This window comes from Gordionus sp. m RMFG-2023, chromosome 3 (assembly GCF_954871325.1).
Source record: "Gordionus sp. m RMFG-2023 chromosome 3, tfGorSpeb1-WG-v2, whole genome shotgun sequence".
Lineage (NCBI taxonomy): Eukaryota > Metazoa > Nematomorpha > Gordioida > Chordodea > Parachordodidae > Gordionus > Gordionus sp. m RMFG-2023.
In genome coordinates, this window is record NC_088777.1 from 49,068,940 (window position 1) to 49,082,246 (window position 13,307).

At 28.2% G+C, this 13,307-nt stretch overlaps 1 protein-coding gene across 1 annotated transcript; it reads right to left on the reverse strand.

Moving 5' to 3' along the window:
* LOC135927073 (DNA-binding protein HEXBP-like) lies at positions 1-312 on the reverse strand. Its single transcript, XM_065463010.1, has one exon. It carries the CDS (start codon positions 310-312, stop codon positions 1-3), a length of 312 nt encoding a protein of 103 aa, XP_065319082.1.
* Between the last annotated feature and the right edge of the window lie 12,995 nt (positions 313-13,307).

Consider the following 13,307-nt stretch of genomic DNA (forward strand, 5'->3'; position numbering starts at 1 on the left):
TCATCCTGATGTACAATCTTTCGCGTAATGACCAATATTACGACATTTAAAACACGTTATATCTTCTACATTTCTTTTTTCATAAATATTATTCCCTTCATTTTTTCGATACTCCACCGCTGGAAATGGAAATGCTTTGGAATTTCCCTGTTGATTTTTATAACATTTATCCTGATTATGCCCAAACTTTCCACTACTTTCACACTCATCTGTATTTTTTTGTTTTTCATTTAATAACTTGTATGCCGGAACGTAACATTCCTCAGCATTATGTCCACGGTTTTCACATCTTTTGCAAACTACAGGTAACATTTTTTATTTATTCCTTCATTACATTCTCTACTTATATGTCCATATTTTCCACAATTATAACACGTTTTATTTTGACCAGTTCTATCTGATTCCTGCTATATTCCATTTTATCCCTATTTTCCCCGAAATTATTTTCATAATTTCGTTCATTCTCTTTCTTTATTCTCCTCCAATTTTTTTCTTTTATTTCATCTCCGTCATTTCTACTCTTAATATTTCCTTTTCTTTTTTTTATATTTAATTTTATCCAATTTTTCTTTCCAATTCTTCTTTCTCCTTTCTTTCATTTTCCCATTCTTCTCTCATTTTATCAATTTCACTCTCTTTTCTATTTTCTATATCAATATCATCATTTTCTTTTTCAGAATCTCAAATGATCTCTGGTTTATTATCATTAATTTAAAATTTTCTTTTTTCAGTATCTCTAAAGATATCTGTTTACTATTTATTTCACATATTCATCAAACATATTTCATTATATAACTTTTCCATTTATCATATTTTATTTTTTTCTCTATCCATTTGTTTTAACAATCTTATTTTATTTGCCTCTCTATTAAAAATTTTTCTTTTATACCAAATATAAATACCTAATTTTAGACTTAAATCTAATATTAAATAACATTGTGACAAATTCCTGACTTCAATATAATTATAGCTTTTCTCACTTTTTTATTAATACTTTTTTTTTAAAATACATTCAAATAAAAATATTTTACCTCTTATTATTATGAATTTTTTATTTTCCCCCGTGATTGTATATTTTATTGGTACACTGCGTCCACTCTTCCCCAGAAAATTCTCCGTTGGTTGAATAAAAAAATAAACGGCACCAAACTGTAAGAATTGTAAGAAGGCCCTAAACTCTAAGAAATGTAACAAGGCCCAAGAATTCTGCAAACTAAATATTTTATTCCTGTTTTGAATTTTACAACATAAAAATAATAATTATAATAATCATAAACGCCGATTTTTACAAAATATAATAAATTTCTCTTTAACATTATTTTTTTATTAATTATTTTTATATAATAAGTATTTATTATAATACAACAATAACCATTTAGACATATTATGATCATTAAATCGAGAAGAAAAAAAAATTGTTAAAGTTATAGTTTTATTTTATAACCTTAAGAGAGGATCTTATACAGGTTCCATTTGAATACTGTTTCTCGTAATCGTCTAACACACACATCAATCCTTTCCCACATTTTCCACGGAGCATATAAGGTCCTCCACATATCTCTCCTTCTACCTGAATTTAAATGATACAATAATGTAATATATATATAAACTAATATAAATGAATTGCTACTTTAAACCTATTTAGAGTCTGATAATTTGATTTATACATTTATATGAAATGAATTACACCCTTCCTTTAGATTTGCATTCTTTCTATGATCGTCTTCACATTTTTTAAATCCACATTTTCTTCTTTCAATAATAATATACAGTGTGTATGGTTATTGTTTAAAGTAGTGATAAAAGGAAAATTTAAATATGTATTGGATGTTTGAATTGGAAAAAAAATATCTTAATATTCAGTAGAGTTTTGATTATTTTTATAGTTAAAGATACAAATTTTTATTTTGATATTCAAATATTAAACGATATTAAAGGAATGCAAATTGTTATAACAGTTTTATTTTTGTAAAAAAAGTTGTAATTTGATTAATTTAATTAATACATTTATTGGTTTTATAGTTTAGATTAATTGGGTACTTAATTACATTAGAAACAATTGCAAAACATTTCCATATATTTGTAACACCTTTCTTATAAAATAACATACCAACATTTTTAAATAAAATAAAGTATAGCAAGTGTTGTAGCTGTTGAAAAAAATAGAAATAAATTTAATATAATAAATATAATGTAAGTCATTTTCTGTGAGAAAAGGGGAATTTTCCTTGGGGAAAGTTGGGAGAAAAAAGAACACGGGATGCCAGCTGGATAAGAACAAAGAAGGGACTAAGATTGTGAAGATTTTAGCTATTGATGATGTATTCACATTAATATATATTAATTGTTATGATGTTTGAATAAATTGGACTTTGAAGCCATGGTAACTTGGAGTATTTTTAGATTGTTTTGGGATAGATAATTTATAGTAATTGAGAGGGAAGGGTTGAGAGTAAAGAGGTATTTCATTTTTTTTTTGACATTTCTTTTTTAGCAAGTTAAACAATTTTTTTAATAAACTTGTTACAAATATATGGAAATGTTCAGCAAAAAATTATATTGATACTGTAGTAGTTGCTAATAATTTTATTTATTATTAAAATAAACACTATTTTAAATATTTATACTTTCGCCCAATATTCCTACATGATCTAACCGCACCTATATCACACAACAATGCGACGTTTTGGAAAAAATTACTCAACTCATCAACCGTATGCTTGCTGGGGGCTTACCACCCGCCATTATTCCACTCCTTTATGGAGCTAAACTCATCGCCCTCCTTAAACCTAATAAAGATATTCGCCCTATCGCTATTGGAACCACTTGGCGCCGATTAACCTCAAAGCTAGTAGTGAGCAGAATATTGTTCACAGTATCCAATCACCTGTGCCCTAATCAATTAGGAGTCAACGTAAAAGGGGGATGAGACCCCAGTGACGATATCCTAATTAAGATAGATTTTTTAAACGCTTTTAACTCTCTAAAACATACAGCGTTTCTTAATCCCATCCTTACCCTTTACCCAGAATACTCACAATTCATCTTCGATTGTTATGTTAGTCCATCGCATCTTCAATTTGGGGATAGATTGATTCCTTCTAGTAGTGGAATACAACAAGGTGACCCTCTGCTTTTTATTCTGTCTGGGCATTAATAGCTTAATACAACGCATAAATGACCAATGTAAACTAAACCTTCATAGCTGGTATATCGACGATGGTATACTAGGCGGCTCACCCAGCGAGGTTATGAAGGCGGTCGAAATAATAAAATCCAGCGAGAGCAGTTTGAGACTGCGAATCAATCAAGACAAGAGCGAATATTGTCCTCTTGGAATCATCGACCTTAACTATGATCCTGTGTTCAATCATACACCATTGAACTTCTTAACACATCTCGGATCTCCAGTGGGTAAAGACGAGTCCTTTGTCAAGTTCTTCGCCGACACTCTACTAGAGATATCCCTTATGCGCAGTACACTATCTCGCCTCCCATCCCACCAAGCGTTCTTTCTATTAATGAACTACCTCCTAATCCCAAAAATTCTATATACACTTCGATCGTCACGTATCTTCCAATACGATGTCAACCTCGCTGCATACGAGCTAGAGATTAAACACCTCACAGAGGATATACTCAATCTCAAATTCGGAGACCTATCTTGGCTACAAGCTACCTTGCCAACCAAATCCGGCGGCATTGGCATACGATCGCCTTCCCTACTCTCTGTTAGTGCGTTCATATCCTCTCGCCTGTCCTGCGAGCCCATCATACACTCACAAAACATCCCGACCCTTTACTTCCCCAGGCAATTGATCTATGGAAATCTCTTTGTCGATCCTCCCTCATCGGCACTGCAGAAGGACTGAAATAAGCCTCTAGTTGGCAACTCCGTTGCATACCTTAAATCGAGGAGCCAACCCGAGGACCATTCTCTACTCTTCTCCATTTCCGCAGACAACGGATATAAATTTCTCGAAGCTTTTCCATCGCGAAACCTTGACCAGCTCCTAAGCAATGATGAGCTACGTCACGCCCACGGTCTAAGACTTAATTGTGATATAGTAATACCCTATCACTGCATCCTTTGTCAAACGCCGGTCAACTCCAAAGGCCGTCACTCTTTACACTGCAAGCGCTGTAGAGGCAGATTCATTAGACATTCAAAATGCAATGATACTATTGCCAGGGCCCTAAAATCTGCCGGTATCCCATCAACCCTCGAACCTACTGGACTCTACAATTCTGATGGTAAGCGTCACGATGGCTCTACCATGATCCCTTGGAAGAGGGGGGAATTCCTAACCTGGGATTTCTCATGCATCGATCCCCTTGCCCCTTCCAATATAAATAGATATGGTCTAGTAGACGCCGAGACGAATAAACTAGCTAAGTGTTCGCCATCGCCCTCGGCCAATTACACATTCCTTCCACTAATCGCCACGACTCTAACGTCGTTCGGCTCTCATGCCCTGGCCTTCTTTAAAAAGCTAGGGAAACGGATCTCTACTAGGACCGAAGATCCCAACGAGGGTTACTACCTACGCCAAAGATTAGCCCTCAATATAATAAAATCCAATTACCTCAGCTTCATATTCTCAATGACTGATACCCCCTAATCACAGCAGAATCGGCGATGAGAAAAGCAATTAAGAACAAGAGAAATTCAACAAAAGAACCAAACCCTAATCACAGAATCGGCGATGAGAAAAGCAATTAAGAACAAGAGAGGAATATTCAGATGGAAGAAGAAAAACTGAAGGGCAAACTATGATAACTCATAATTCTTTTAAATCATATGCTCAATTTATTATATTAATTTACTATATATTTATTTATATTATTTAAACATATTATTATTTATCCTTAAAAGATATACTAACAAATGTGATTATTTTTTAAATTGACATATTATTATAATTAATATTAAAATATAATTTAATCATTATTATTATATTATTTATTATTATATTACTTATTTTTTATATTAATCTATTTTAACATTATATTTGTTTAGTATTGTTTTTTTTATTTAAAATTAATTATACAAAACCTATATAAGTACAATATATATGTTAGCATCAATGTGTTTTTTCCGGCAATGTGTTATTTTTACAACTTTAAATCTATTAATTGTAAACGATTTTACTTTAAACCTTTGAGTCATTTTAGTATTTATATAAAATATATTGAAAATTGAATTATATTGATAAAATTTCGTGGAAAATTTATCCGAAATTCATACGTTAGGTATTCCTAACATGACGGCATACATTTGCGGTTATATAAGATTTTTAAAAAAAATTCTCAAATAATGATAATATTGTATTTCAATATTATTAAATTTTTTGGGGGGGAATGTCGTGTTTAAATATTAATTAAAAGTTTATACGAAAAAAGTTGTAAGGCAAACTTGTTTTATACCAAAGTGCGCACTTTTATATATATATTTTATAATTTTCCTACTTTTGCGCAAACTTTGCAGCAACCGCAAGCATCTGTGACGAGACCTCCTTCGCAATCTGTGGGAGGGTCGAAATTGCATTTAATCGATCTTGATTGACATGGACAGGATAATGCATTCACTCTAAAAAAAATAGTATAATCATATTTTATAATTTCGTAACATTTATTATACACATTTTTGTAAATTATATATGTTAGCGTCATGTTTATTTTTTAAGTTTAAATCCCTTTTTGAGCGTTTTTTTTTTAAGTTTAAGAAATCATATTTTACGGGAAATGTATTCTAAGCATGTTTAGAATACCTTCCTATCTAATAAATTGTAGATAATTTTACCGTTAACCCTTAAAGTCATATATATAACTTTTATAAAAATTCTATTGGAAAAACTAATATAAATTATATTAAATTCTAAAGTTCTTGGCGAAATTGTGTGATAATTTTAGGGCAGGTTATTTCGTACATGATAGAATAGATTTTCTGGAAAATGATTTAAAGTTAAAAAAAATATTATATTGATTGAAAGAAAACACATTGACTCTAACATATATAAAAGTTTTTTAAAATCGGTTGTAAAAACCAAAATTTTAGCCCCCATAACATTATTTCGGCGATGTGGCATAAAACAAAAATAAAAAAGTAAGAATTCATACTTGACTTTCAAAAGAATACAGAATAGGAAGAAATAGTATAGATTCTTATTTAAAAACATTTTTTTAAAGAACAACAAATAATTTAATATAAGACTTTCGCTTTAAAAAAATATATGATGAAATGAATCTTATATGTTATACGTCGATAAATTTTTCGCATCTCAAGATGGAATGATTGTTATAATCATTCTTTTTTTTCCATATAAGATCAATATATTAGTGAATATTAGAGATCTGCAAAGTTAGGCCCGGCCCGATAAAAAAACCAAAATTTTAGATACTATGGTAACAAAAAGACTTGGTAATGACTATGGGCATAATTATATGGTCAGTGGAGTTGATACACCAAATGGAAAGTAATATGGTCAAACTAGATTAAAGATTCTGAAAGATACCGTTTATTGATTTCTAAAATCATGTAGAGATAATAAACATGTGTCGTATAAAAAATATATGTATGCTAACGTTTTAAAATAGATATTTAGATTTGTAATAATTTTATAAATATATTGGAATGAGTTACCAAAATTAGGATCAAAATAATATTTAAAAAAAAATCAATAAATAAAATAGAAGAATTTTTCTTAAATTGTGATATAATAGACACTAGAAAGCTGATTTATAATTTACCAGACAACTTATATGTGCTTATGGAAGCTATAGAACCAAGGGATAAAAATTCAACATATAGGAATTAATGATTATATAATTATAAATCATTAACTAAGATAAAAGAAATACCTAGATCAATTTGAACTCCTTCTAATACCTGGTTAAAACGCATTCTCTTACATATATTATTATGATGATAAAATATCTTAAAATATAAAATGAAATATTTATTATTATGTAAAAGGTAGATAATTTTTCTATATAAAAAAATGAAATTGGCCTCTACTGCATCTTCTGATGGTATGCATTTTTTAAAAAAAAGAATGGATAATGATGATTTCTTTTATACAATTTTTTCTATATATATATATATATAATGAATAAGAAAGTAGATTTTTAAAAAAAGATATAGTACAATATGTATATCTACAAAATTTTATATCCAATATTTCAATTTATGAATCTTTGTATTGGGAGATTTATCCCTTCAATTTACTAATTTAAGAGAGAGATGTTACATAACTATGAATTGTTAGATAAAAATTTTTTATGTATGACGCATCAGAATTCTCGGATGCATTTTTGTTAAAATATAAATTAGAAAGTAGAGGGGACGCGGGCCGTGAAATTAGGCGCGACCCATCGTGTCACAGTGGGTCACTGCGTGAGTGTGAATAAATTTTAAATTCAAGGCGTGAAGGGTTTTCCCAAAATTTTCCGCGGGCGTGATCGGGCATGAACATAATTTTCCCGTGAATCATGGAAATTTTAATTTTTAAAATTGTTTTTAATAAATATAAATTTGTAATTTTATAATTATAAATTTGCAATTTTATAATAATATTATATATTTTCTTGTTTAATTTAGTTCTTTTTTAAAAAAGAATAATTTATGAAAACTAAAAATCTTCCGCATTTTATAAACAACATCCTGTATTATTTCGTTTGTTCTATTTTCTTTTTATGTTTAGGTGTTTTTTATCGCGAGACTTTATGCTAAATTTTGCTTAAATTATTTACAAAAAAGTCAGTTATATTTTATTTGTAAAGATCTTCAATCTTTAAATGCAACAGAAAGTGCAGGATTTTACAAGCTAGGCCGAGAGATAAATGTTGGTGTTACATATGGATAACAAAATATAAAAGTTGTGAACCGGAAAACTCTCATGAATACTATAGGTCCAAAAATATAACATAAAATAAAATTTAAAATTAAACGCATGATCAAAATAATTACCGTTCCATAATCATTTGGACGGATGACTATAAAAATTTAACCATTATAGGACATATTATCATTAAGGATTTTAATTAAAACATTTGTTTCGGCCACAAGGGCAATAGATGAAAAAAACGTCTAAATTAAAATTGTAGTCAATTCAATTTTAGGAGAATATGCAGAAGTATAAAATTACTTAAATTAATGTATAATTGTGAGTGATAACGGAGCAAATCTTATAAGTGCATTCAAAGATGACGAAACGCTAGCATGTATATGCCATCAGTATTGTTAAACGCTACTTTTAAAAATAGCGCGCTATCGCTACCGCTATCGTTTTCAAATGAGTAGCGCGCTATTAGCTACTTTTTACGCTACTTTGATTTTTTTTTAAATATTTTTTTTTACGTAACTTTATTTCCACAAATAAAATATTGATATAAAAACATGACTATAATTTGTTACATATATATATATAATTTATTTATTATTGCACTTTAATAATAATAAAATTTCGGTACTGTCATCCCCAAGTCTAGAGCGACGATCAGAAAGTATAAGCTTTGCCATACTAAATAATCGTTCAGCACTAACACTTGAGGGCAACGCAGTATTAAATTTAATAAACAAACTTTTTATATGAAAAAAATTATCATATTTAAATTAGTATTTTTAGATTTAAAAAAAGCATCTAGAGGTTCAATAATATTATTATTATTATTATTTATTTCAAAAAAATCGTCTATGGAAGGCTGCGGTTTCGATCTTGCTATAGCATCGTGGTTAGGCATGCCATTTTTTAACGTTACCATCAGCCTATCAAGTTGCCCTTTAGATTCAGTCAAATTAATGTATGGCCAATTTAACTTGAAACTAGGATGAACGATAGCAGCTATTACATTATCATCATCATACAGATCTGGAAATCTAATTTATATAAAGCGATTGTATTTATTATAAAAAAAAGGAGAATACCATTTTAATTTTAAAATTTAAATTTATCTGAGATTTAGATTCATTTATAAAAAAAATATTAAAATAGCAATAAATTATGGTAAATAAAAATTTTAAAAATATAATTATTATACACAAGGTAATTAATAAAATATTAATTTTGAATTTTATATTAATTAATAATTACTATATATTAATATTATAGATTGTGTTGTAAATTAAGCCAATTTAAATTATGGCTAATCAAGCAATAAATCATTCATTTTATATAATTGTATAATAGTAAATAAAAATAAAGTTTTGACCTTTTCTCAATGCCTTTTAGCATAGACTCTACCAGTGGTTGGCAAAATTTTAGATTATTGATTCTTTTAAGCTTGGTAATTAATATACTCAGTGTGGGATAATATCCCATGCTCATATTATCTTGCCCTTCTAAGATTTTAAGTGAGGCAGCAACATATTGCATAACCTAAAAAATTAAAATGGTTAAATATAATATAATATTATAATTAAAAATACTTCAGTATATTCTTTAGTAAAAGTATGCTCCTCCACATTAAAATACTTTATACCCATTTGAGGCAATATATAATTTATTTGCATTTTTTTTTCATCTAGAAACAATGCTAAAAGTTTCATAGCATTGTAAACACTTTTCCATCTTGTAGTGTTTGGTGTCAATAAATAACGTCCTAATTTTTTTTTGAAAATATCAGACGTCTTTGATGACTTATTTTGTTTATTCCAAAGAGCTTGGCATTAAGAAAATGTAGATCTTGATACTCTTTTAAAATCCTCATTTAATAATGCTTCTTAACCATTGTCGCAACTAAATTTAGGTAGTGGCAGGAACAACGATGATGGCTAGATAACATAGAAGACTTTATTGAAGATCCTAAATATTATAAATTTTATTTTATATTGGTGAAAAATTAAATATAAAATAATTTAAAACCAAGGATGTCATGAACATCAATTATCTCAAACTCCATTTCATCATCCTCTTCTTGTTCTCCATCTTCAATATTTTTGTCAGGAATATTACTAGTATTGTTATTATTATTATCTTCCCCAAATATTCTAAAATATAATAAATTTAAAACCTGAAGGCCTCAGGAAATTAGACCCATTATCCGTAATCATCTAACAAACCTTATTTTGAATTTTGTAAGACCTATGGATTTCTGCAATAATATTGGCTAGAATGTCATAAGTCTGACAGCCAATTATTCTCTTTAGAGCTAACGCTACAGATTTTCGTTTAAGATTTTTAGGATCAATCCAATGTGCAGTTACTCCTAAATAAGCTCTAAAAATATGACATATTATAAATCAGAAAATAAACATTTTTACCTTCTATTGTGAGTCCAGCAATCTGCCGTTGTACAGACGTAGGAGACATCTGATAGATTTAATATCAAAGATTCTTTCATTTCCTTAAAGCTCTCCAAAATTTTTGCCATCAATATCTGCCGGCAAAATATCTTGGTCCGTGGAGAAAAAGTGTTTATCATCTTTATAAAAGAATCATTATCCACCAAGGATAATGGTTGAACTGTAACATTATAAAGTTCATAATGACTTTGTCAATCAATTTTTGGGATACACCAGGTGTTGATGAATCCAAATTGGTTAATTTTGTTTGTATAAATTTGATTTGGAAGTGGGTTTATCTTCTTCCATTACCCCAAAACTTTACCATTTATAATAATAATAATCCTATCCTATATCAGTAATACTAAAATGAAGGATTTTTTGGGGTACCCTCAATCCCCAATTCCTACATACTTTTTTTGTCACTCAATATGTGGTCCATTAGTTAAATGGACAATCCTATCAAATTTCTTATTTAAACCTTCTCCCAGATTCTAATCTACATATTTCTTTTCCATGTTATCACACAACTACGAAACTAACATAACATACTCGCATCTTATTTTAAATGTTCCCTAGAAGCCCAATCATAAATTTATCCTGAAATGGTAATAGCGATTACGTATAAGAGAAGGTTAATGATGGTAGCCAGCCGCCGTGTCCCCATAATAATAGGTGAGATCTTAAGGCTAACGGAGCAGATAAGTATAGGTTCACCTATGAGTTAGGGTAGAAGGAACTAAGCATATAATATCCTTTGTTTAGATTTTTTATTTATTAAATGATTATTATAGTCTTCATATATCATATGCTCAATTCTCTATTGTTTTTACACCATACTGAAAACAAATTCAACTTGAAATTAATTTTAAAATCATTATGATTTTTTACTAAATGTTTCAGATTCATTTTCATAAGTTGTAATATATAGAATAAAATAAAAGATACACCTTGTCATACATGAAGGAAGACGGACAATAATACCAAAATTAATAATTTTATATGTTAAAAATATTACAAATATTGAAAAATCTCGTAATCAGTGAGTATATTTGAAGTGGTAAAACTTTTCTTATCATTTAGCTTATTAGGGGAATAATAGTTTCCTCTTAGCAATAAATTCTTGGATATGATTTGATTTATATATATATAAAATTAGACTTGCTTTTGAAATGTGTAATATTTTTACTTCATATTACTAGGAAATTTACCATTGCCATTTTGGTACTAAACGAGAATGTGATAAAGATTTACGATATGATAAATACTGCCACATAATCTATTTTATTAAATGACACTCTATTTTTAAAAAAAATGAGCACCAGCAATTTGATTCCTAGGTATCTTAGAAAGAAAATTTAAGTGAAATCTGCTAAAAAAATCTTCATATTTTATTTTTTCAAAATGGCTAAATTGTAAATCAAGGATGTTTTGATAAATAAAATGGCCTATAATATTATATCAAGATTTCCCATATTTGAATAGCGGTCAGAGAACTACACCCCCATCATGATGAAATATGTATTAAAGATATCGACGTGCTCAATTTATTGAGCGAAAATAATAATAAAAATTACATACTCCTTATTATATTTGAAAATAAAAATCTAGGATTTAAAAAAAAACACTTAAAATCCCCTCCATTCTCCACTTTAGTCGGTATTAGAGATCTGCAGTAAAGGGGTTGCCTGCCCACGCCTGACCTTTCTCCTGGTGGTTATATTATATCAAAATTTTTTTTAATTTAAATAATATGAATAATAGTAAAACCAAGTATTTGCAAACATTTCCAATAAATTTTATGATGTTTTATATTAATGTATATTGTTTAAAAATATTGTCTTGGCCATAGTTTGTTAAAATGGAAAAGAAAAACTGAATTATTCTGATATCTAAATTATTAAATATGTTATTTAAAATCAACTTGACATATTCGAGTTTCACAAAAAATTTTTTTACATTTCACAAAAATTTGCTTTTTCTCCCAAAATTTTTAAAAACTTTGTGACCGTCTACATCGTGGGTAGAGGTGTCCTTATTTTACTCCAGGGATGAGACTTTTAATATATAAATCTCAGAGAAATCCGTATAAGAGATTGAAACATCAGGCAGAGCTGGCAATCTCGAAATTCACATAGACAATATTACTATTTATCCCTGAAATTTTTACTAAGGGTAGTATTTTAAAAAAAATTTAAAATAAATATTTTAATATTGATCAGACAGTGTTGTGCAGATTTAATTTAAAACATTTCCATATTTTTTAATTCGTTTGTAAATAAAATTATATAACTTGTAAAAATTGATATATAATATATGTTATTTTAATTATATCCAAAAGACATTTAAAATTAAAGAAAGCATTTTGCCCATGGTGCCCCATTTATTTTTACATTTAGAGACTCATATCTCAGTCGCTGTTTGGAGTAGGAGGATAAATTTTTTTCTTAGTTATAATATATACAAACTCTTGTAAAAATTTTAGAAAATTCTGAGGGGATCTGTTTGAGAAATATTTTTTTTTTGTTTTGTCATGGAATTTGGAATTCAGGAATTAACTCTATTTAAATACTAATGCCTAACCTAAAAAAAATTGATATTTTTTTAATAATTTTTGGCCTACTTAAGCTATTGATTATAAAATCTAAGATTTTAATAGAACAGATAAATAAATCAATGATATTCAGCGTTATGTATCATTACCCGTAAAAAAAATGTAAATGAATGAATGTTTTTTTTATTACTTTCTAACTATTTATATTTATATGATTATAACGAATGACATATTTTAAGGAATATTAAAATACTTTTAGAAATATCAAAATCAAATTATTCTAGAATGATAAAAAAAAATTAAACAATAAACGCCAACTTGCGGATTGAATATTTTTTAATTTTATATTTTATATATTATTTTTTTTTAAATATACTTATATAATAAGATTTATCCCGTGTATTAATGAATCTCAACTCAATTAATAGGGTATAAAAAACATTTTTACCTAAGCATTTGCAGTTATCTTGG